The sequence below is a fragment of the Lissotriton helveticus genome, chromosome 1_1 (assembly GCF_964261635.1).
Source record: "Lissotriton helveticus chromosome 1_1, aLisHel1.1, whole genome shotgun sequence".
Taxonomy (NCBI): Eukaryota; Metazoa; Chordata; class Amphibia; order Caudata; family Salamandridae; genus Lissotriton; species Lissotriton helveticus.
Window position 1 is genome coordinate 855,197,645 of NC_136057.1, and position 25,479 is coordinate 855,223,123.

Below are 25,479 nucleotides of genomic sequence, written 5' to 3' on the forward strand. Positions count from 1 at the left end.
CGAGGATAAAAGTCAGACATAGTTTTAGTTCTCTCATGAATATCAAATTTGAGATCAAACATATTATAAGAACGTCTCCAGAGCACTGATGTCAGAAGTTCTTCTACAAGAGATTAGGCATAAAAGAGTGGCTAATTTAATGGAAAGGTTTTTTCTGTTAAGAAGAGAATTTGAAGGCCAATTATTGAAGAGATCGAGAATCAGTTTAATGTCCCAAAGAGTTTCATATCTGGCTTTAGGAGGTCTCCTTAAGCGGATACTTTGCATAATTCTACAGATAATGAGATTCATACCAATAGTCTTACAGTAGATGAGGGCATGACCAGCGGAAATAGAAGCTCTATAACAATTGACAGATCTATAACTCAGGCCTCTCTCAAATTGTTCAATAAGGAAATTGACTATGTCAACAATAGGGGCCTCCAACGGATCCAGGTTCCTTTCCAAGCACCAATGTACCCATAGTTTCCAGATATTGTTATATCTGTAATGTGTGCCTGGTGCCCACGACTCTCTGAAGCCATCTCCGAAAGGCCTGAGATTTCATTGGATCTCTTGACACTTTCCAGGCAAGAAAGAATAAACTCCTGTTCTGAGTTAGGGGAGATTCGTCAGAAGAAAGCCACATTAACGGTACTCAGCTGGATACTGAGATGATTAGAGGCTGGAGTCAAAGAGCTATCATCCTCCTGGGTAATGCTAATGCCAGCATTAATTCTGAAAGACGTAGGATTGTCCTTATGAGGATACACCCCAAATTAAGTGATTTGGCCAACAAGGAACCCTATCAGAGCCCTAAAGGACTGCTCTTTGGTGAGGACCTCATAAAGTCTCTGGGGAAATATGTTTCCACCTTCACTGCACTTGATAAAGCACAACAGAATATGCAAAGAGGTAGAGGCCAACGAGGCAGAGGATTCAGATCATGTGGAACAAATATTTCCAATACATGCTCAGATGAGTGTTCTCCCTTCTCTTTCTTCCCCCTTAAAGGTGGGACGCAGACTCATTTATTTTTAAACAACTGGAAGTTGATTACCCAAGATTCTTGTTTTTTAAATACGGTAAGAGGTTTTACGATAGATCTCACACATACGCCTATTCAGACATCTTTCCCAAAGGAAATGCAACTGACTCCCGACCAGCAAAAGATTATAGAGGAGGAGATTTCCTCCATGATTCAAAAGGGTGCTATTTTAGAAGTCCCAATCGAACAACTAGGCTTCATAAGCAACCTCTTTTTGGTAGAAAAAAAGGACAAAGGTTGGAGACCCGTCATACACTTGGGAGACCTGAACAAGTTTCTGACGTACAGACATTTCAAGATGGAGGGCATCCATCTTCTCAGGGATGTACTTCTAGAGAAAGACTGGCTAGTCAAACTAGACCTGAAAGATGCCTACTTCACTATTCCTATGGCAGAGATTCATCAACCCTTTATCCAGTTTCTTTGGAAGAATCATGTATATCAATTTCAAGCACTCCCCTTCGGCCTTTCCTCCACCACTTAGTGCTTCACCAAAGTTATGAGAGCCGTCGTATCTTATCTAAGATCAAGGGCCGTTAGTCTAATCATTTATCTAGACTACATCCTTATTATGTCCCAAGATGCCTCTCAACTAGTCCAGGATCTGAACTTCGCGATGAATCTCCTAGAGTGTCTAGGATTCATCATAAACAAAGAAAAATCATGTATGACTCTCTCTAGGTCCATAGAATTTCTGGGATTCACGGTAGATACAATATGTTGTCTTCTTCTTCTTCCCTCAAAACAATCTCGAAAATCAGAAAATAAATAAGGTATGTGTTGAAACGTCAAGACCTATCTCTGAGAGAACTTGCCAGACTCCTAGGCCTTCTCTCGTCTTCCATTGAAGCCATCTTTCCTGGACCCCTCAATTATTGGGCCCTTCAGATGATCAAAGCAAGAGCCCTGAGATCCGGACTGTGGTACGGAGTTCGGATTTGCTTAGACCAAGAAGCTCGTTCAGAATTGAGTTGGTGGCTGAACAACCTAGACGTGTGGAATGGGAAGGCAATCACAGTTAATTACTAAGAGACTGACAAACTCAGCGGTGTGTGAAACATTAAAAAAGTATAACAAACTGGTTGTTCCCTTCATGTTACGCAGCTCATACAATCACAAACGTCTTTTAGGGCTAGTCAGTGTAGGATGTTGGTTGGCGTGAGCCTAATAAAATGGCTAGTTACAAATATTGAAAAACTGCTATTGTGACGTGCAGCAGAAAGGAAACATAGCCTCCTTCATATTGCTCCCCCTCAATCCACTACTTCTCCCTCATATGCTGCTTTCCCATTCGATGTCTGGCATTTCCTCACACGCTGCTTTTTGCTTTCTCCCCTACCCCAGCTTTTCTCTTTTTATTTTTAACCTCCTCTCATGGCCCAGTTTCGCGGCAAAACATTTGTGGCTGCACTAGCGAGTATTTCTTAGTTGCAGCTATACTGCTCAGAGAGTAGGTGCTGTGACCAACACATTCTAAACCTATGATTAATCCAAACCTCCACATTTCTGTTCTTGTGTTTTGCACTACCCAGATTTCACTCATTTCTTTTCTCTTTGATTGTTCAGTTGCTCTTTCTTTTTTCTTAAATTCTTACTTATCATCTTGCTTCCTTCATCAGTCCCTTCTTCTCTCTGGCTTTCTTTTATTGATCTTCTCTTTATCCCTTTCTTTCACCACGTAACTTAGTGCCTGGCATTCGGGTACTCCATTCAAATATTAGTTACTATATCAATGTTACACCTGCTCACCAAGCAAAAACATACAACATAAAATTATTCATAATCACAGGTGGTGGTGGTATTTGTAATGGTGGTACTGGTCTTGGTGGTGGCGGTATTGGTGGTGGCAATATTGCTATTGGTATTGATGGTGGTATTGGTATTTGTAGTGGTGGTACTGGCATTGGTGGTGGTGGTAGTACTGGTGGTATTGATGGTGGCAGTAATATTGGTGGTGGTTGTCCTATTGGTGGTGGGGTATTGGTGGTGGTATTGGTGGTGGTGATATTGGTATTGGTGGTGGTATTAGTATTGGTGGTGCTATTAATATTGGTGGCAGTGGTATGGGTATTGGTGGTGGTGATGGTGGTATTGGTGGTAGTGGTATTGGTAGTGGAGGTGGCATTAGTAGTGGTGGTGGTATTATTGATGGTGGTATTGGTGGTGGTGGCGGTATTATTAGTGGTATTGGTGGTGGTATTGGTGATGGTGGTGGTATTGGTATTGGTGGTGATAATGGTATTGATGGTGGTGGTGGTATTGGTATTGGTGGTGGCGTTGGTGGTGGTTGTATTTGTAGTGGTAGTGGTGGTGGTATAAGTGGTGGTGGCATTGGTGGTGGTGGAATTGGTGGTGGTGATATTTGTGATATTGGTATTAACAGTGGTATTGGTATTTGTGGTGGTGGTATTGGATTGGTGGTGGTGGTATTGGTGGTGGTGGTGGTATTGGCGGTGGTGGTTGTATTGATGGAGGTGGTGGTAGTGGTATTGGTGGTGGTAGTTGTGGTGTTGTTATTGGTGTTGGTGGTATTGGTATTGGTGGTATTGAAGGTGGTGGTATTGATCATGTTGTTATTGATGGTGGTATTGGTGGTGGTGGTACTGGTGGTGAGGCTATTGGTGGTGGTGTTATTGGTGGTGGTGGTATTGGCGGTTGTGGTATTGGTGGTGGTATTGATGGTATTGTTGGTGGTGGCAGTATTGGTGGTGGTGATATTGGTGGTGGTGATATTGGTGGTGGTGGTATTGTTGGTAGTATTGGTGGAGGTGATGGTATTGGTGGTATTGGTGGTGGTATTGGTGGTGATATTGGTGGTGGTGGTATTGGTGGTGGTGGTATTGTTGGTAGTATTAGTGGTTGTGATATTGGTGGTGGTGGTGGTATTGGTGGAGGTGGTATTGGTGGTGTTGGTATTAGTGGTGGGGGTGGTACTGGTGGTGGTGGTATTGGTGGTGGTATTGGTGGCAGTATTGGTGGTGGTGGTATTGGTGTTGGTGGTATTGGTGGTGGTTGTATTGGTGGTGGTATTGGTGGTGTTGGTATTTGTGGTATTGGTGGTGGTATTGGTGGTAGTGGTATTGGTGGTGGTGGAGATGGTGGTATTGGTGGTCGTGGTATTGGTATTGAAGGTGATAGTATTGGTAGTGGTACTGGTGGTGGTGGTGGTATTTGTGGTGGTGATATAGGTGGTGGTATTGGTGTGGAGGTGGTAGTATTGGTATTGGTGGTGTTGATGGTAGTGGTGTTGGTGGTGGTATTGGTGGTATTTTTGGTGATATTGATGGTGGCAGTATTGGTGGTGGTATTGGTGATATGATATGATAAAAAGTATTTATACAGCGCACGTACACCAACGGTTTCTTGGCGCTTACGAGGACGTACAGAGGACACCGCAGCGAGGGGAGAAAATTAATTGTATGCTTGGGAGAATAGCAAGTCTTCAACGCCCTCCTGAATAGAGAGTAGGAGGAGGTAAGACGGAGATCGAGGTGAAGAGCGTTCCAAAGGCAAGGGGCTTGCGAGGCAAATCTCAATCCCCCATGCTTCTTACGCTTGAAGGAGCTGGTAGACAAAAGGTTTGAACCTGAGGACCGGAGGGCTCAAGACGGAATATAATGGTGAATACGGGAGGCTATAAAAGCAGGACCTTGAAGAGAGAGAGCCTTGTGAATCAGACAGCCCACTTTAAAAAGGCTGCGCTGTGCCACAGGAAGCCACTGAAGGCTCTTAAGGAGGGGTTTAGTATGACTAGACTTTGGCTGTCCGAAGATGAGTCTCGCTGCTTGGTTCTGAATAAGTTGGAGTTGACGGGATTGGTAAGCGGGTATACCGGTGTACAATGAGTTTGCGTAGTCAATCCGGGGATATAAGCAATCCCAGAGTGACTTGAACTAGGGCATCATAGGAGAGGAATCTGCTAATTTTCCTGATGCGACAAAGGTGGAAAAAACAGGCCGACACTACTGATTTAATTTGGGGTCCCATGGAGAGATCCTTACTGATGGTGACTCCTAAGCTCTTAACTGAGTTGAACGGAAGTGGTGGACAGCCCAGGGAGAGTGGCCAAAAATTAGAGTTCCAGGGATTCCCTGGGGGCCCTGTGAGGACCAGCTCAGTCTTATCAGGATTAAGCTTCAGCTGATTAGCATTCATCCAACTACTGATGAACGTCATAGTCGAATGAACATTCTCTATAGAAGCGGGGGGAGAATCAATATTGAAGAAGAGCTGAAGGTCATACGCATAATTAAAGATGACCACTGGTCTTTTCTGAAGCTCTGAGATTAAAGGAAAAATGCACAGGTTAAATAATAATAGGGAAAGGGAAGAGCCCTGGGGGACCCCACACGTAAGTCCTTTAGCCTTAGACATGAAGGTAGAGGGGCGGACCGCTTGCTTTCGATCTTGTAGAAATGATGCAAGCCATCTCAATGGGGTGCCCCGAATGCCGGCGTACTCGACCCATTCGAGAAGGATGGCATGGTCGACAGTGTCGAACGCTGCCAACAAATCCAGGAGCACCAGGGCCTGTGAGATGTTTTGGTCAGCCCCCTTTCTGAGTTCATCATGAACTGCCAAAATAACAAACTCAGTAGAGTGTTGGGGTCTAAATCCGGCTTGATGGGGATCCAAGAACTGTTTTCCACGAAGGTGCTGAGGCAGTTAGCTACAAAGGCCTCTAAGACTTTGCCCAGAAAAGGGAGCATCGATATTGGGCAGAAGTTACTCAGGACCACAGGGTCCGCACCAGGTTTTTTGAGGATGGGAGAGACCACTGCTGATTTAAAGGCGTTAGGAACCGCCCCCAAAGAAAGAGAGTTGTTGAGTAAGGAGAGTGGTGCACCTGGAAGATTGAGAAAGATCTTACGAGAGATGTGGGGGGGACAGCTGTCCAGAGGTGAACCAGATCGAACTTTACTAAGAAGAGAGAAAAACATCTCTTGAGTGATCAGGGGGAAATTTAGGAGGGATGAGGAATTCCCAGGAGCGCTACCAAAATCAAGGTTTGAGATGGTCTTAGGAATGCTAGTTTTAATTTTAATTATCTTGTCAAAAAAATAGCTATTAAGGGAGTCACAGAGGGATTGTAATGACAAAGGTTTAATGGTCACACGGTCGGGTTTTGCTAATTCATTAACTATAGAAAAAATATCTTTGGATTTGTTGGAGGAATTCAAAAGTTTAGCGGAGAAGTAATCGTTTTGTGCCCCAAGAATGGCAGATTTGTAATCTTTTAAAGCAGTAACAAAAATGGATTTAGTTAAAGGACAATAGTCCACTCTCCACTTATGCTCGGTTGGTCGAAGGGCGAGTTTCCTATCTTTCAACTCCTGGGTGAACCAGAGCTGGGCATCATGAGGCCGTTTATTTTTGAGTGTTTTCAAAGGGGCAAAAGTGGTATTGGTGGTGTTGTTGTTAATAAACCAGGCTTTTGAAAACAAAACAAAAACCGAGGAAAGGAGTTGGCCTAACAGCTAGGGCGGTCGACCTCGAATCTGGGGAACCGGGTTTGAGTCTGGCAAGGACGCGCAACATCCTGTGATTCTGGGCAAATCACTTAATCTCCCTGTGCCTAACAAAAAAATGAATATGTCCTCATTTAATGCAACTGGTGTTTGTGTAAAGCGCTCTGATACCCGATACCTTCGGTACAAGTTTGTGCTATATAAAACTTTGTAAAAAAAAAAAAAATCATGTGTCTTTAGTACAGATGACATGTAACACGGATGTGCTGTTGTCAGTTTCAGCCCATTAGCACAGGATTATGTGCTACCTGGAATTCACATGACTTAATTCTCTAATCATTTCTAAATCCATTTTACTTGGGGGGTTGAAACAGAGACGAGATAATGCCGGGTTAAAGTGATTGAAAGCAGGCGCCCGTGTTACGGTGGAGGCCATGCTGCTTAAAAGACACCAGTGGTTTCAGCTGAAGCAGCGCATGTCCGGCCTGCAGTAAGAGAAGCTAAATAACAGGTCCCGTGTAACCACTGAAGTAAAAGGGCCATTCGCCATGGAAGGGTACAAATGGAGACGAGGCCGTACTAAGGAGGGACTAACAAGCCTATTAACGAATCAGAAGGCAGCATTTCCGAAAGACAATGACACAAGCCAATGAAAAGTATGGGAGGAGAGTCTGCGCGGCTTCTCTTCCATACTCTTCTATAGCAGTTTTGCAGAGCAAGCAGTGCATGTGCGCTGCCGCTAGGCTCGACCTAAAAATTGAATTTGCACATTGATAAGAGTATGCTGCTTTCTATCACTCTGGATCCCTCTACTGTGTATCAAGGCAAATAAAAAGAATTTCGGTCAAGATAAACAAATATAAAATGTGTGGTAAACTGAGCCACTTGCAATTAAAATGTTCACCAAAAATGAGTGTGGTCTTCTTCTGATTCAGCTTTGGTTTTTTTCAGTACTGTATCTTCCAGCATCAGTGCCTTAGCAACAGTATTTATAGAGGACTTTATCAAACCCTTCTGCAGCTCGCTCTCGGAAAGGAAATTATTATGGATCTCCAAACTGATGAGTAAGTCTTTACCTAACCTCTTGATTTTGCTTTGGGACAGATCAAGTTAGGGCTACCGGCGGTGGGGGGGGGGGGGTGTATGGCCGGGTGACCACAGTGAGGGGGGTAACCAGTGTTTTGCCAATAAGATAAACGTGTTCGGAGGTACCACACTGGGTGTTGAATTGAATTGAGCAGTACTGGTCCTCCTGTGCAATTAGAGAGTACTTTATTTGTCCGAAAGGCAAGCACTGGGCTTGACAATACAATTATTGTTTTTTTGGCTGACTATTGAGTTCTGAGTTCTTGTTGCCCACACTACCTACCTGAGAAGCCTTTAACTTCTGGCCCTTGCTACCCTAAGATTCAACTGCATAAAGGGTTATACTTTGCCCAGTTTGTAGAGCCATAGTAGGATGACCCAGAACATTAACAGTAAATGACCTCAACGATGGACCCATAGGCCACTTTCTGCCCTGTGCTCACTCCCAGAACTGATCTGACAATTGAGGGCATATTTTGAAGCCCTTATCGCCACAGGAATGTCACCTTTAGTGATATGGGCTTTTCCTTATTTTACAAGTCAGCGTTAAGCTACTTAATGTGGCTTAACGCTGCCTTGTAAATAGGCACCCTTTCAGTGTGAAAGGGGAGGGCAATGGGTGTGGTGTGGTCCACCGCAACACTCATTGATTTTAAGGCGGCCTTCTATTTACAAGGCAAGGTAAATAGGACTCATTGCCAAAATTAAGACCAGGGAAGACCCTGGTCTTAAACAGGAAAACGAGGAGAAATACTTTATTTCTCCTTGATTTTGCTGTTTACATGTGTGCTGCCTCGTGCAGCACACATAGAAACAGTAACAAGCCATTGATTGTTTATGTACAGGAAGGTGACCCTTCCTGCACATAAAAAATCTTTTTTTAATTTTTTTTTTAATTTTGTAATTTCTATGTGTGCTGCATTACGCAGCTCACATATAAGTGACAAAACACCATTTAAAGATTTTTTATGTGCAGGGGAGATCTTCCTGCACATAAACACATTTTCCCCTCAATGCAGACACGCTTGCACTATGGTGCAAGGGTGCCTGCATTGGCGCTAGGCTGCTAAATTTAGCGTTAGTGCAGGGGGAAACGCAGGTCTGCACCATTATCACGCAGGGCTGAACCTTATTGTTGTAAATATGGTGCAGCCCTGCGTTTTAGATGTGGCCAAGTGGGCGTTAAGCCAAGGAGGCTAACTCCATGCATGTAAATATGCACCTTGGTCTGTGATTAGCCAAGGATGGATGCGTACACTGGTGTGGTGATTATTTATAACATGTGACATATGTAGGCTAGATTGTATTCTAAAAAGTAAGCAAGAACACAATGTATCTTTTGTAGACAGAACTGTAAGAACTATAACTAACTCCCTCTGATAGAAACAGTTTTGATTCTTAAATTCCGTGAGGGTTCAGGGTGGACAGGGTCCAATTGACCATTGACTCCCTGGAGACGTAGTTCATCCAAACCTGTTTTTCGGACATTTTCTATTCACAAAACATTTCCAAGAGTACTCTTGCAGCACTGAGCAAGGTGCAGGTTTCCCGATGTACTATGGGGAATGTAATGTGATATTTCAGTCAGGGTCCTGTGCTCCTGTAGGGAGTACCCTGTAGCAGAGAATTCTTCACTGGGGGAATAGGATCCCCTGTGTAAATGAATTCTTTTTTCCAAGGGCAAAATATGTTTTTGCCTGTGGAGAAAGCACTTTTCCAGCACCTCCAGAAAATCTAGTGGTGATCCATTCCCATCCCACCATGGAAAGGGATTAACCTTCACTGGTCTAACCCCAATGACCAAGCTGTAACATGACTCAAATCCTTCTTAAGTGATCACCAGTTGATTCAACATTGTGACCGCCCAACTCATAATAATGGAGCAATTCTGTACCTCATCATCACCAAAGGTCACATCATCACACTTGATACCATTACCCCTTGCAATTGGTCCGATCATCACAGCATCTTCTTATACATCAACATGGAGGTCTCTCTGAGGAAGGCTCAACCAACAAAATCGAAGATTTGGAAAAGAGACCTCAGAGATATCAATACAGCCGATCTAGCAACCCACTGTAAATTTGCCCTCTCTTCCCAAGTTGACATGTCTGAAGTACATCCACTCACTGACTTCTACAACTCTACTATCTCTAGCATCATGGATTCCATTGCTCCACTCTAACAAAATAATGCTTAAACAAAAATATCTAAACTGTGGTTCAATGACAACTTAAACTCGGAACGCCGCAACCTTAGGGCAATCGAACAATCCTGGAGATCCATAGCACCCTCGGACCAGCTAAAAATCCTTAGAACAGTAAGGAGCTCCTATAAGAAACAAACCAAGATCGCCAAGGCCAACTACTTCAGATCCCAAATTAATCAAGCCGCTAATCACCCCAAGAAAGTGGATCAGTGGAAGCACCAAATCGCCTGGACTCTGGAGTCAGCCCAGCTTCATGAGATGACCTGGCTGCTTTCTTTACTGAGAAATCAAGACTCATCAATATTGATCTTAACTCCAGGAAGGCTCTATTGCTATCCGGTGGGTATGCCCCCCCGGCCCTACTAGAGAAGATCGAACTGATTAGCCTGAGCACTAAGAACAATGCCTCATGGGGCACCTTCACTCCCCTCAGTGAAAGAGACATTAACAAGATTCTTCAGAGTATCAACCCTTCTAATCATTTTAGCGACCCGTTGCCACCTTCCATCTTCAAAGGATTCAAGGATGTCGTCACCCCCATCTGGACAAAGATTGTCAATGCATCTCAGTCACAAGGCACGATCATGGACTGTCTAAAAGCTGCACAGGTAACACCTACTTTTTAAAAAAAACTACTGCCGATAGTACTTACCTTAACAACTTCCGCCCTATTTGTAACATCCCCACTCTAGGCAAACTCCTAGAAAAATGCATCCAATCTCAACTCTGTGCTCACATTGAGAATTTCCACCTCCTTGACCAACATCAATCTTGCTTTCAGAGTGGGCACAGCACCAAATCGGCTCACACTCACATTATGGATGACATTAAAAGAATTCTTGGCCAAAATGAATCTTGCCTCTTTATCCTTCTTGACCTCTCCTCTGCTTTTGACACTGTTAATCATGAGAACCTCCTATCCATTTTGGAGCACAGGATGGCCTTTCTGGTTCGGGCTGCAATGGTTCCCGTCATTCCTCCACCACATATCCCAAAGAGTTAAGGCAAACCACTCTCTCTCCCAGCCATCACCAGTATCCATGGGGGTCCTCCAAGAGTCCACTTTATCCCCCATACTCTTCAACTTGTTCTTGGAACCATTTGCTAATGCACTAAATTCCACTGATGTTCTCTTCCATATGTGTGGGGATGATATGCAACTTTATCTGAAAATCTCCTCCCTGGATAACCTCATATCACTCAAAACTACCCTACTAAATAGTCTAAACTGGTTAACAGAGAACCACCTCCTTCTCAACACCTCCAAACCAGAATTCTTTCTCAATTATCCTCCAAATCACATCCCCAAGTTAGACCTTTGGATTAACCACCACACTGCCTTCAACTGCTCCCCCCTCATTATTGACTCAGTCAAATCTCTCGGAATCACCCTGAACAAGCATCTGAACATGAAGAATCATATTAGCAATGTGTGCAAGGAAGCTAATCACCTGATGAGGATACGCAGGAATCTGAAACCTTTCCTCCCACACGCTGACTTCAAGCAAGTGGTCCAAGCGATTGTTTTGCCGAAGATAGACTATGGCAGTGCTATGCTCTGTGGCCTTCCCAACTATACCTTAGCCCCACTAAGGGCCTCACTGAATACTGCGGCCAGATTGGTTACTGGTACCAAAAGAAATGTGCACATCTTCCCATTCTTAAAATCCCTAAATGTGTTACCCTATGAAACAAGAATACAGCTGAAGATTGCCTGCCTGTCTTACAAAGCCCTCCATTTCAAAACCCCCAGTTATCTAGCTCAGAATCTAGAATTAACCAGAGGGGGTAAACCTTCTAGGAGTGCCAACTCTCTCCTCCTGAAACCACAGATCTTTTGCAAAAAGAGAACGTATCACCAAGATTTCTCCGGCTCTGCGCCGAAGATCTGGAACTCTCTCCCACCAGAAATAGGCAGAATCTCCTCCAAGGTTGCCTTCAAACTGGAAGTAAAAAGATTCCTCATAAACAAGTTCTCACCTTAAAAGGGTTTCGGATCATTCACTCAAATGCATTGGACATAAAACCTAAGCCCTGCACTGGTTGTTATTCTTCTTTACTAATCAATTGTCCCTCTACCAGTTCTCTATTTACCAGTTATTATCTTATTCTTTGTGGACCCCTTTAGACTGTAACCTTTTTGTTTGGTATGCCTATTTGATATGTGTTTCGGTAGGTATTCCTTTTGACGCCTGTACTGCAATTGTTACCTACCTTTCCCTCCAATTGTAAAGCGCTAAGATATCCTTCGCGCTATATAAAACTTTATAAATAAATAAATAAATCAATAAATAACTGCAGCAGTGTGCTGGAGTAAATATCCTACAGTTTCTGTGGTGAAAAGAGGTGTATGAGGAATTAGTGATTGACCACAATTGTGCTTGCTAATGAGCGTTCACAAACTCCCAAGGCTAACCATGCCTTGACTGCACCTTTCCCACCCCTTGAAAGGGATTTACGGGTGCAGAGAACTCTTTGCTGATGGTGGAGAACTCATCCCACAGAAATGTTTTAGGCTTATAACCTAATTTAACTTTGTGGATAGGTTCACCTGTCTATTCAATGTCATAGGTATGTGCTGGGGGAGAGTGAATCAGCTGTTATATTTTTATATTTTCTATTCTGGATCACTTAGACCCCACAATAGCAGCCCCATAATGTCAAACTTAAACTGTTGCTGCCCCGGTCCTCTATTGTTATGTATTTAGGCATTATTGAACTAATAGCAACATTACCTGTGTCTTATGTGGCTCAAGTACGATGTGAATACCAGTACAAAGATGTGTTTCACAATGATATTCTAATCGACGACCACTGCCGTTGATCTCCTGTGTTTTAGTATTCATCATTAGTTTGGACCCAGCCTACTTTACTTTGAAAAAGAAATCCCATGGTGTCCTTGCAAAAGTGGATTTTAGCTTCATGGATTTGCCCATCTCTTAGAACATCATGGTTACTGATTTGCAATATGAATTATGCTAAATTACCCTGATATAAATGTGGAGACCTTTTAGGCCCTACCCTTATTGGGCTTGTTAGAAATCAGGCACACAAAAATCAAAGTACTGACAAAGCCACTAGGTTTAGTTTTAAATCTGCCAATGCAGAAAACACAGGCATACACAACTGCAAGCTTGTTTATATGTATATTTTTAGGAGTTAGCATATAAAGCCAGACCTATTGGCTTTGCCAATGCACGTTCTGTTTTTCTTTGGTTGGCTGGGCATCCCTCTCAGCAGAAGCTGGGAAGTTCCCAAAGAGCTGTGTTTCAAACCGCTGCTTCAGAGGAAAGTACTTTAGGCAGCGCCAAAGGTGAAAGCTATCTTTCAGTTTAGAGGCAGCTCCTGCCCCGGTAGATCTCCTTCTTTGATGACAGTCTTAATTCCATTACCTGCCGGGTAATAATGGCTGTTAATTACACCCATTTTTGTGCCTTCCTTAACTGCAGAGAGGGTAATAACCAGCCAGTATTGCCCACATGTGCCATCAATAATACTGAAGGATTAAATAAGATAATAAGAGTGAGTGAGACGAAACATGTGCTGATAAGATAGTTGACATAGTTGAGCACCTGCAGCACCCACTGCTGAGATTTGCTTGTGATCTTTAGATCACAGGCTCACATACGTGAAATGTTGACTGAGCCTTTCATGCTTATAAGGTCTAGGGAGGTATTAGTAAATTAAATATGCCAATCAGGTTTAAGGCAAAGCTACCAAGTTCTTAAGGAGTAGGCACAAGAACCTTAGGACTGGTAAGCAGTGGTAAAGTGCACATAGTCCGTATGCAATCAAAAAAGAATTCAGCAAACAGTCAATCAATCAATCAATCAATCAATCATAACATTAATATAGCGCGCTACTCACCCGGAGGGGTCTCAAGGCGCTGGGGGAGAGGAGTCCGCTACTGCTCGAAAAGCCAGGTCTTGAGTTGCTTCCTGAAGTAGAGATGGTCCTGGGTCAGCCGAAGGTGGATGGGAAGGCAAACATTTATGGGGAAGACCATGCCGAGGCTGACAGGTCTAACAACATACACCCAAATAACCTCTTGAGGTTCAATCTTGCACCCCTACTGGGCACAAATCTCGACTTATCAGGATAAATTGAATATCCTACTCTCCTATGGATGTGGTTCGCCAGCACCTTGGCCAGGACCGTTGTCTCAAGTTCATTAGCGATATTGGGCAGTAACTGGCCATACCAAGATAAGATATTATCCCTTTTCGTTCCCTCCAACATCAGTAGCATTGGCCCTGACATTTTTCTAGGCAGTCAGTTATACCTGTGTTATACCTGTGCACTCCCTGTCAATAATGTGCCAATTTCGTACTCCGACAGGTCAATCCACCTGATACCCTCCTTCTGTTTAGTGGGCCCTGCCATTAACTTGTCTACTTTATTACCTATGTCATATAATATATTTTGCATGGAACTGTAAGCAGAATGTTCTGCATTATCAGTCAATGGTGACGCTCTTGTTTATTAGGTTGTACGCTTTGAAGCACCTTGGACTACTTGCTATAACAATGGAACTTTTCCAATCCAATAGAGCTTTGAGGCTGCTCTCATCCTCTAGATTCACCTTTTTCCCCATTATCTCTGAGGTTACAAGGCATTTGACCAATGCTTGTATACTTCCCATATTACAGCATCTGACTGCACTGCCCCATGTTTTCCTTAAAGCAGTGGCCCTCAATGTTCCCAAATTTGCACGCTTGCCTCCAATCATTCAGTTCTCAAATATTGGATCTCCATCTCATAGCGGACCACTCCTTTCTTGCATAAAAGACCTCCCATAGCGAAAAGTGACGTGAATCTTGCGCTAGAAATCACACATCACCAAATCTGATCTGTGAAGGTGGGCCTTTGGTATGAGAAGTAATGAGTTCTTGGAAAGGACTTATATGCCTTGAATATTATAAATATTGTCTGTCTATGGGACATATATGTCAACTAGCCCAAGTGCTGAGGTAAATGTACTCGACCCTTTGTAATTATAAGCAATGTTTTAGATACCCCAGTTAGGTACCCCAGACCTACCACCCATCATCTATGGTCAGGTGAAATCACCACACACGATTATTACTTCCATTGCAAGAGCAAAAAATAAATATTTTCCGCGCAGCGTGATAGGGGAGATACACAGACATTAGTGCCACCTGTTCCCCAACTCAAATACTTTTTAATGCACCATAGCAGCACTAATAGTCAGACAACATACAATCTAAGACAAAGTGGACAAATTGCCCGCTAGTATGACCACCCCATGTGACCTTGGTGCAAGCACTGCTTGTAGTACAGATGCATTTATTGTAGGAATATAAAGTCCCGCCGGTGTCTCTGCAGCATTACTAATAACCCTCATCTCTTGATTTTGTCCTCCATACTGTTCACATTTCACACAAAAAATTAAAGTTGAGCTGTTATTACATTAAAGAAGAGTCCTCTGCAAGGAAATTTACATGTACCCCTGTCCTTAGTGCCAAACTATACTGTGTTTGTTGTCATTGGCAAACGCAGATCATGCGTGTGCACCAAGACATAAGCCTGTCTCATGGATTGTGATCCAGTTGGACCGGGTGGGGGGCTCACAGCACTACCCTTGTAGTGATGGAAGGCTACTGTCTTCACCAGGAGCTGAGAAGCACAAGCGCAGTGGTAGCAGCCTACCGTGTAGGGATCAGTGGGAATGACTAGGTCCTTTTTAACCGGTGACACTGGAGTGAGACCTACAACCTCGCTCACTTTTTTAAAGTTCTGCTGCTGTGCTCTTTCAGTTACATTTGACATGCCGGGCAGTGCAGGAGTGGTTGCTCAGCACTGGATTTATGTGTGACTGGGAAACATACAATACAGGGATAGGTCAGTGCTATACAGCACATGTATGGTGAGTGCATGTACTGAGTGTATGTGTACCTGGGAGTAGCACAACACATGAAGGGTGTCATGCTATGCAGTGAGCACTCGGTGAATGTGTGTGTTGACTGTATGTGTGCCTGCAACTGGCACAATACAGAAAGGCTTCTAAAAAATGCACACACAGTAAATGTGTGTAATGATTGTAAGTGTCCTTGTGGTGGCACAATACATGGAGGTAACAGTGGTGGACATTGTGTCTGCTGTGTACATAGACTGAGTGCAAGTGTGCATGTAATGGTACATTACATGGAGGGCCATGGGCTTCATTTTGGGAGGCCCAGGCTTGCCTGGTGAAGACAGGAGGAGGTAGAGGAATCCTCCCAGACACACATTAAAGGGTGCTCTTTGATTCAGTGAAAGATCACAAGGAAGGGTCCAGAACACATCTCAGAAAGGATATGATGATAGGGGACTTAAAAGTGAATCAGGGAGACAGAGATTAGCCTTCTGATGAGAAATGTAAAAGACCTGACCATGTAGAATGAGTGAGGACACTTTGGGAGCATCACAACCTCAGCAAGATTGAGTTCAGGAGCATTGGAATCATCCTTTCCCTTTTGGGAGCATGGGCATTTACACCGGAAGAGGAGCACAGAAACACCTCTGATTGCTGCTGGAGCATGACTACGTGGGATAAAGAAAGAGCCTGCACTTGCCAAGGGCTTTCACTATGACCACGTACAGCCGACTCACCAGGGCAGGACAGGAGCTTTTGAGAGTGCCCACAGACAGAGCACCGTCCAAGATTCTTCACACTTAGTCCCTGCTGGAGTGGGTAAGAATTGTTATGGGCCTATCGGGTGCTGTGGGACTCGCTGTTGAAAGCGCTGTGGCCGTAAGGCACTTTTGACCGTATTTTAAGAGTCAAAAGGGACTCTTGAGTTAAGGCCTGCTACTGAGCATTGCCTGCATGCCGGCACGAATAAACGGGGAATAACCCCAATCACATTGTGAGGATTTGGTGGAACAGGGACTTGCCAATGAAACATTGGAGTCCCAACCTCAAAGGGAAAATGTGTTTTTGTCTGTTGTCACCTTCGTTTGAATGAGTAGAAGTAGAAATGTAATACTTCTTTGGTTATAAAAATAAGCATTTGGCTACTGCGCGCTCTTTGAGTTGTGCGCTGTGTTCACTAATCTGTATCCTCACAAGCTCTCTGAGGGATCCTTAGACTGCTCGTTCACATCTACTACTGAGAGTCAAGTGCAGAAGGGGTACTTGGCCCAGTTGCTCAGGATACATTGTAGCTTGGGACCAGAGACATCAGGAGTAAAAGGCCTCAACCCCGACAGCTTGTTGCAGTAACTCCTGAATACCCCGTGGCCATCTGAAAGAGCTTATGATACATGTTTGATGTCTAAGGAACTATAATTGATAATCCTATTTAATGAAAAGTTGTATTTAAGTCACAATTCAGAAAATGCTGCTTTTAGAAAGTTGCATTTTCTTGTCATAACCATTTGATGCATGTAGTCTGTTTTCTGGATCACATGACTAGTTGTAGTTAGCAGTTGGCCTTTGTGTATTTCTTCCACACAGTCCCACAGTAGGGGAACTGGTTCTTTGTCAGGGTGGCGGGGGCTGAGCTGTGGAGAGCCCTGCTTGCATTTCAAAGAAGCTGCCTCAGCCCACACACAAAGAAATTCAGACTAGCATGTTGTGCTCCCAGACATCCTGGGACCAGGGCAAAGAGGAAGGAAATTCCAACACCATCTGTTAGTGAGTAAAACTTTAAAACTTTCTTTCACTTGAAAGCTGACACAAGCTGTTGGACCTGGAGTAGCTACCCCTGTCTTTTTACCTCTGACCTCCTGTTTCTGACTGTGTGTTGCATTCAATTTTACTATCTTTAGGACTCTGGGCACTTTACCACTGCTGACCAGTGCTAACGTGCAAGTGCTCCCTGTTTAAAATGTAATGGTATTTGGTTTCGCCATAATTGATTTGCTAGTAAGTCACTAGTACAGTGCAATGTATGTGCCAATGACCTGTAAATCAAATGATACTAGTGAACCTGCAGCACTTTTTTTGCTATCCACTGCAAACATGTCTCAAACCTGCCACTACAGTGTCTGTGTGTGCAGTTTATAATTGCCATTTCGACCTGGCTGGTGCACTCACTTGCCAGGCCCAAACCATCTCTTTTTTTACATGTACAACACCACTAAAGAAGGCCCAAGGCCGCCCCATGGGCAGGGTGCAGTGTACATAAAGGGTAGGACATATACTGTTGTGCTTTACATGTCCTGGTAGTGAAATAGTACCAATTCTGTTTTTCATTACAGCAAAGCCTATCTCTCCTATAGGTTAGCATTGGAGGTGGCTTGTGACATCTTACACGTGTATCTGCCAATTGGGAGCTGATAGAAAAATAATGTTGAGTTTCTATGGACTCACAATTTAAAAACATATCTTTTAGTGGGTAGTGAGACAAAATATCGAAATTAAAATATCGATATACAATAATATCGATGTTTTAATTTTGATGGTATAGAATATCGATGTCCAAAATATCGACAGACAGAATATCGTTTTTTTAAGGTATGTATGTAACAAATATCGAAATGTACTAATATCGAAAAATTGTTTATTGTTTTTTTATTATGTTGTTTATATGTTTGTTAAATATGTTTTGTAATGTATGTTTGAAAAATAGTATATTTGTTTACATTTTGCGTTTTAGTATCAGAGCGGGTTGTGGGTTTATAGGGGAATAGGGTGGGAAGTAATTTAATAATAATTAATTAATATATTTTTGTAAATATTTTTAATTATTAATTAATATTAATTAGTTAATTACATTAATTAGATTTAATGTTTTAATATATATAATTTTTTTATTGTTAATTAATTAATTGGTAATTAAATAATATTAATTAGTAAATTAACTTAATTAGAGTTAATGTGCTAATATATATATATTTTTGTTATTGTTAATTAATAATTAATTGGTAATTAAATAATATTAATTATTTAATTAACTTAATTAGAGTTAATGTGCTAATATATTTAATGTTTTTGTTATTGTTAATTAATAATTAAATGGTAATTAAATAATATTAATTAATCAATTACATTAATTAGAGTTAATGTGCTAATATATTTAATGTTTTTGTTATTGTTAATTAATAATTAATTGGTAATTAATAAATATTAAGTGATTAAATGATGTGATTTATTTATGTGTAGTGGGTTGTGTGTTTATAGGGCTATAGGGTGTGATATAATTAAATGTAAATAATTAAAGAGATTGTATTTATTTGTTGGTATTTATTGTTAATTAATTAGTAATTAATATGTCTTAATTAGTTCATTTATAATTACATCAATTTAGTAATAATAATTGTTATTAATTGATTAATAGAAATGTATATTAATTGTGTTTTTTGGTATGTTTAGTGTGTTGTGTGTTAAAGGGGGAGTAGTGTGGGAAGTAATTTTTACCCCCATGCTATCCAATGCTTTCCCTACTGTTGCACCCTCTGGAGTGGGAATAGTAATTTAAACCCTACGCTATCCAACGCTTTCCCTACTGTTGCACTCTCTGGAGTGGGAATAGTAAATTTTACCCCTACGCTATCCAACGCTTTCCCTACTGTTGCACCCTCTGGAGTAGGAATAGTTATTTAAACCCCTACGCTATGCAACGCTTTCCCTATTGTTGCACCCTCGGGAGTGGGAATAGTAATTTTTACCCCTACGCTATCCAACGCTTTCCCTACTGTTGCACCCTCTGGAGTGGGAATAGTAATTTTTACCCCTACGCTATCCAACGCTTTCCCTACTGTTGCACTCTCTGGAGTGGGAACAGTAATTTTTACCCCTATGCTATCCAACGCTTTCCCTACTGTTGCACCCTCTGGAGTAGGAATAGTTATTTAAACCCCTACGCTATCCAACGTTTTCCCTACTGTTGCACCCTCTGGAGTGGGAATAGTAATTTTTACCCTTACGCTATCCAACGCTTTCCCTACTGTTGCACCCTCTGGAGTGGGAATAGTAATTTTTACCCCTACGCTATCCAACGCTTTCCCTACTGTTGCACCCTCTGGAGTGGGAATAGTAAATTTTACCCCTACGCTATCCAACGTTTCCCTACTGTTGCACCCTCTGGAGTGGTAATAGTAATTTTTACCCCTACGCTATCCAATGCTTTCCCTACTGTTGCACCCTCTGGAGTGGGAATAGTAATTTTTACCCCTACGCTATCCAACGCTTTCCCTACTGTTGCACCCTCTGGAGTGGGAATAGTAATTTTTACCCCTACGCTATCCAACGCTTTCCCTACTGTTGCACCCTCTGGAGTGGGAATAGTAATTTTTACCCCTACGCTATCCAACGCTTTCCCTACTGTTGCACCCTCTGGAGTGGGAATAGTAATTTAAATCCCTACGCTATCCAACGCTTTCCCTACTGTTGCACCCTCTGGAGTGGGAATAGAAATTTTTACCCCTACGCTGTCCAACGTTTTCCCTACTGTTGCACCCTCTGGAGTGGGAATAGTAATTTAAACCCCTACGCTATCCAAGGCTTTCCCTACTGTTGCACCCTCTGGAGTGGGAATAGTAATTTTTACCCCTACGCTATCCAACGCTTTCCCTACTGTTGCACCCTCTGGAGTGGGAATAGTCATTTAAACCCCTACGCTATCCAACGCTTTCCCTACTGTTGCACCCTCTGGAGTGGGAATAGTAATTTTTACCCCTACGCTATCCAACAATTTTCCTACTGTTGCAATATGTGGAGTACGTATATATATATAAATTTATATGTAGAGTTTTTAATTTATTTTAAAAGTATATGTATTAGTTATAATTTTTTAAATATGTTTTAATGTTTTTATTTAATATTTGTAAAATGATATGTATTTTTAAAATATTTTTACATTATTATTAATACATTTAAAAAACGATATTTTTAATTTCGATATTTTTGTACTACGATATTAAATTTTCGATATTTTTGTACTTACCTTTATGAAGATATAACTCCGATATTTTTGACTTCGATATTTTTGTGTCGATATTTTTGTATGTAGATATTCTGTCTGTCGATATTATGTCATAGATTCCTTTTAGTGAAGTTGGTTTTAAATTGAGGGTCTCGAAACGCCAATTTTAGTTCTGGACCTCTGATACAATATACTCAGAACACTTCTGGCTTGAGGTCATTCTGCCAGGAAGAAGAATTGGATTGCTGTTAGGAGAAACTGTCCCTTTGCTGGTTGCATTGCTGTGCTGGCCTGCTTTTGCTGCTGCTGTACTCGGAGTAAAAGGACTGGACTATGCTTACTGCACCCTGCTTCCAAGGTTTTCCAAGGGCTCGAGTTGAGCTTGCCTCCTGCTAAGAAGTCTCAGGGCAATCAAAGACTTCAACTACCAGCACCTGATCTCTCTTGCTGAGAGTCCTGTCTAGCTGAGACCAGTTCCTGGGCCATTGGAAGTAAGTTCCTGTGATACAAGAAGAAAAATCAATACATTCACTCCCAACCTCATTCCAAACCCACGCAACGCTGCAAAACTCGACACACTGCCAATGTCTTAACCAGAGTGTGGTCCGCCGCTTGACGCAACAATTGCGGCTTACAACGCAGGCCCCCACTTTCTGTCTCAGTGGGTCAGACAAAACCCCGCTGCATGAGTTTTAAGCACCACATCACGGAAGTCCATGATGCACCACTTTGACTCTGACTCAGTGCCTGCTTCATCGCTTTGGAATCAACACAGTGTAACTTGACTTTTGATGCATTTTCCCTGGGTGCCAATTTCTTCATTAACACTGCACTGCAGTAAGCAGCTGAGGCTGCATGTACTAAAACGATGCATCACCTCCCCTGCAACAGTAAGGAAACCAAAGCATCACCTCTCCTGCCTAGTAGTAAGGAAACGACTCATCACCAATCCTGCGTGAGTAAGGAACCAACGCATTGCCTGCTTTTTAGGGGCCTCATCTCACCTCCCCTGCTCATTGCATTGTCTTTGATTTTTGATGCCTTTGAAGCACTTTGTCCTGATGAAGGGCAACCATTGATTTTTAAGAATTGAACTTTATTTAATCTTTGAATATTCATATCTTGACTTGTGTATGTTGTATTTTTGCCGTTTTGGTCTTGTTTTTTTCAGATAAATGTTGACTATTTTTCTAAACTTGTGTGGAGTCCTTTTGTAGTGTTTTCACTGTGTTACTGTGTGTGTGTACAAATACTTTCACTTCGCCTCTGGGGTAAGCCTAACTGCTCTGTGCGAAGCTACCAAGGAGGTGAGCAGGCACTATCTTAGGTTATATTATGTTATGTTAATGTAACGTATTGAGTGCACGAATACCCAGGGGTGTCTTGGCGCTAAATGTGTTTTAAGCAACACATCACGGAAGTCCATGATGCACCACTTTGACTCTGACTCAGTGCCTGCTTCATCGCTTTGGAATCAACACAGCGTAACTTGACTTTTGATGCATTTTCCCTGCGTGCCAATTTCTTCATTAACACTGCACTGCAGTAAGCAGCTAAGGCTGCATGTACTAAGATGATGCATCACCTCCTCTGCAACAGTAAGGAAACAAAAGCATCACCTCTCCTGCCTAGTAGTAAGGAAACAACTCATCACCAATCCTGCGTTAGTAAGGAACCAACGCATTGCCTGCTTTTTAGGCGTCTCATCTCACCTCCCCTGTTCATTGCATTGTCTTTGATTTTTGATGCCTTTGAGGCACTTTGTCCTGATGAAGCGCAACCATTGATTTTTAAGAATTGAACTTTATTTAATCTTTGAATATTCATATCTTGACTTGTGTATGTTGTATTTTTGCCGTTTTGGTCTTGTTTTTTTCAGATAAATGTTGTCTATTTTTCTAAACTGGTGTGGAGTCCTTTTGTAGTGTTTTCACTGTGTTACTGTGTGTGTGTACAAATACTTTCACTTCGCCTCAGGGATAAGCCTAATTGCTCTGTGCCAAGCTACCAAGGAGGTGAGCAGGGGCTATCTTAGGTTATGTTATGTTAATGTAACGTATTGAGTGCACGAATACCCAGGGGTGTCTTGGTGCTAAATGTGTAATTCACTTACCCTGACTAGAGTGAGGCTCCCTACATTGACAGGGTGCATATCACTGCCAACTAGAGACCCCATTTCTAACACCACGTGCAACATTACAACCCTGGGACTCAATCTTCAGTTCACTTCTGGACCTTCAGAGGACTTCCAGAGGAATGCCTGTGCTTCCTGTGTACTTCAGAGGACTGCCCTACTGTACGAAGAGGACTAACCAGCTGTCTGATGCCTGCTTTGTGCCCTTAGAGGACTGCCCTGCTGCGTGAGACATGATTTTCTACTGGAACCGAGGACTTCCAGAGTGTCTCCAAGGGGTTGTTGGCTGGCCTTCTGATCAGAGCCTTAGCGACAGAAAAGGCCCACCAATCTTGAACCCACACATGGACGCAGCTTGAGTGAGTCCAGACCCTCCAAGTGGTGCCACTCCAGTGCTGGACACTTGGAAGTATTGCTAAAGATTTCCAGGTAGTCCAAATCCAAAACCTGGGAATTTTGCTGCCAAAAAGGTTGCCTAAGAATCGAGAGGAACCCTAGACCTACCTGTTTGCCAATCTGCCCAAGATGAATCGCCAGTTGGCCTGACTTCGCAGTAGCGCCATCTACATTCTTTTCAGCAGCAGCAAATACTTTTAAGCAGCCCCATGCAGAAGGAGTATCCGGCCTTGTGGTGCTCTCGTTGGTTACACCCTGCAGCTTCATCGTGCTGGTGATTTTTTTCGACTTCCAAAAAAAGAGACATAGGGCCTGATTCACAGAACTAACTTAAGACAAAATCCTAAACTTTCTACAATGAGTAACTTATTTTGGTATTCACAGAAGGCACTTGATCATCAATGAGTATGTGCCTTCTGTGAATACCAAAATGGTAGTAAGTTTAGGATTTTGTCTTAAGTTAGTTCTGTGAATCGGGCCCTTAGTTCAAACATAGAAATCTTCACTGCAATTTTGTCAGCAGGTCATCGACGATTACTCCTCCTCGCACAATGCCGGCTGTCTTTCCCTGCTCTTTACCTTCTCAGACATTTTTTTCAAAATTTCTTTAAAGTCTGAAGGTAAGCGGAGTCCGAACCCAATCCACTTTTGTATCCAAACCGTGCTTCATCTCATTCTGCCTTAGCTTTCAACTTTGCCCCGGTCGTTTTACAAATAGATGACTTTTTTAGGTGCAATTTTTCACTTTAAACTTAAAAATTAATAGCTCAGGTTCACCTGATTTTATCATGGTTGTTTTTGTGTCAGAATTATTTGAAAAAATTTACTCCTCATTTTCTAAATGGATGTGGTATTTTTCCTGTGTCGTGTTTTCGTTGTATTACTGCATGAGTGCTGCGTAAATACTTTAAATATTGCCTCTAAGGTAAGCCTGGCTGGTTTTGTGCCAAGCTATCAGAGGGTTATTTTGTGACTTTTGTGGTTCACCCTGACAAGGATTGTAGCTGTTGCTTAAGTAGGATTTTCCCCCCTCAATGAACAACCCAATTTTTCACATATGTAATATGCTAGTCATGTTACTGAACCTATATGGGGCTCTTACAAAATGCTGCAAAGCCTTTTGATTCTTTTGATGGGCATACATGGTTGATATCCTCAAAATAATTGACTTTGACTTACATCTCTTGTGCTGGTTTAAGCTGCAATACACACCTCTGACATCTAGAGTGAGAGTTCAAAATGCCACCTTCTGAACTCTTAAGGTTAGAAAGAGGCATGAGACATGATTGTCCCTTCTCACCCATCATATGCTACGTTATGTTTCATGTATTTGTAAAGTGCACTATTATCCGCAAGGACATCCTGGCACTGAACAGGTTTGTGTACCTAGCACTGCCTAGCGAGGGTTGGTTAATTAAAAAAATTCTGTCTTGAGCTTATTGCGGAATTCAAGGAGAGAGGAGAAGGCTCTGATGGAGAGTGGGAGACCGTTCAATGCTTTAAGAGCACTGTAAGAGAATGCTCATCCTCCTTACTTGGTTTTGTGGTTCTGTGAATGTGTGTGATGTGTGTGACTAGGAGTCCTGCAGAGTGGAAGTGTCTGGGTCATTGGTGAAAGGAGATACAACTGTTTAGGTAGGTGGTGCCTCAGTTGTGTAGTGCTCTGAATATGTGTGTTAGGAGTTTGAAATGAGTACATTTGTGTATTGGAAGCCAGCGAAGCTCCCTGAGGTGTGATGTGTTTTGGTTTCTTTGTGGGAGGGTGAGGATGAGTCTGGTTGCTGAGTTCCGGATGGTTTGTAGTATTCTGGTGAGCTGCTTAGTGATCCTGGCATAGGTGTCCCCATAGTTCAACTTGCTGGTTACTAGGGTGTGAGTGATGGTTTTCTGGTGTTGCTTGAGAGCCATTTGAACATCGATCTTAGCATCCTCAGAGTGTCGAAACATAATGCAGTAATAATGTTGACCTGTGTGGTTATGTCCAGTTTGCTGTTGATGATGAGTCTGAGGTTTCTTGTGTGGGCTGCTGGGTGTATATCTCGGGTGGCCACTAGTTGGAGTCTCATTGTGAGATGTTATAGCCAAAGACCACTACTTCGCAGTGTTGAGCTTGAGACGGTTGACTTTCATCCAGTTAGCAACTTCAATCATGCATGTAGTGAACTTGTTTCTCATGTAGGGGGTCTTGTTTAAGAGGGAGAATATGAGTTGTGTGCCACCGGCATGGGAGAGGATGTTAATGTTGTGTGCACAGGTGACATTGGCCAGAAGGATCATGAATGCATTGA

General features: G+C 42.5%; 1 protein-coding gene across 1 annotated transcript in view; it reads left to right on the forward strand.

Moving 5' to 3' along the window:
* LOC144763009 (sodium-coupled monocarboxylate transporter 1-like) overlaps positions 1-25,479 on the forward strand; it is a 797,300-nt gene that overhangs the window by 584,152 nt on the left and 187,669 nt on the right. The window contains exon 9 of the mRNA XM_078648324.1: positions 7,447-7,559. Within this exon, the coding sequence (XP_078504450.1) occupies positions 7,447-7,559 (113 nt within the window). The remainder of the gene's footprint in view (positions 1-7,446; positions 7,560-25,479) is intronic.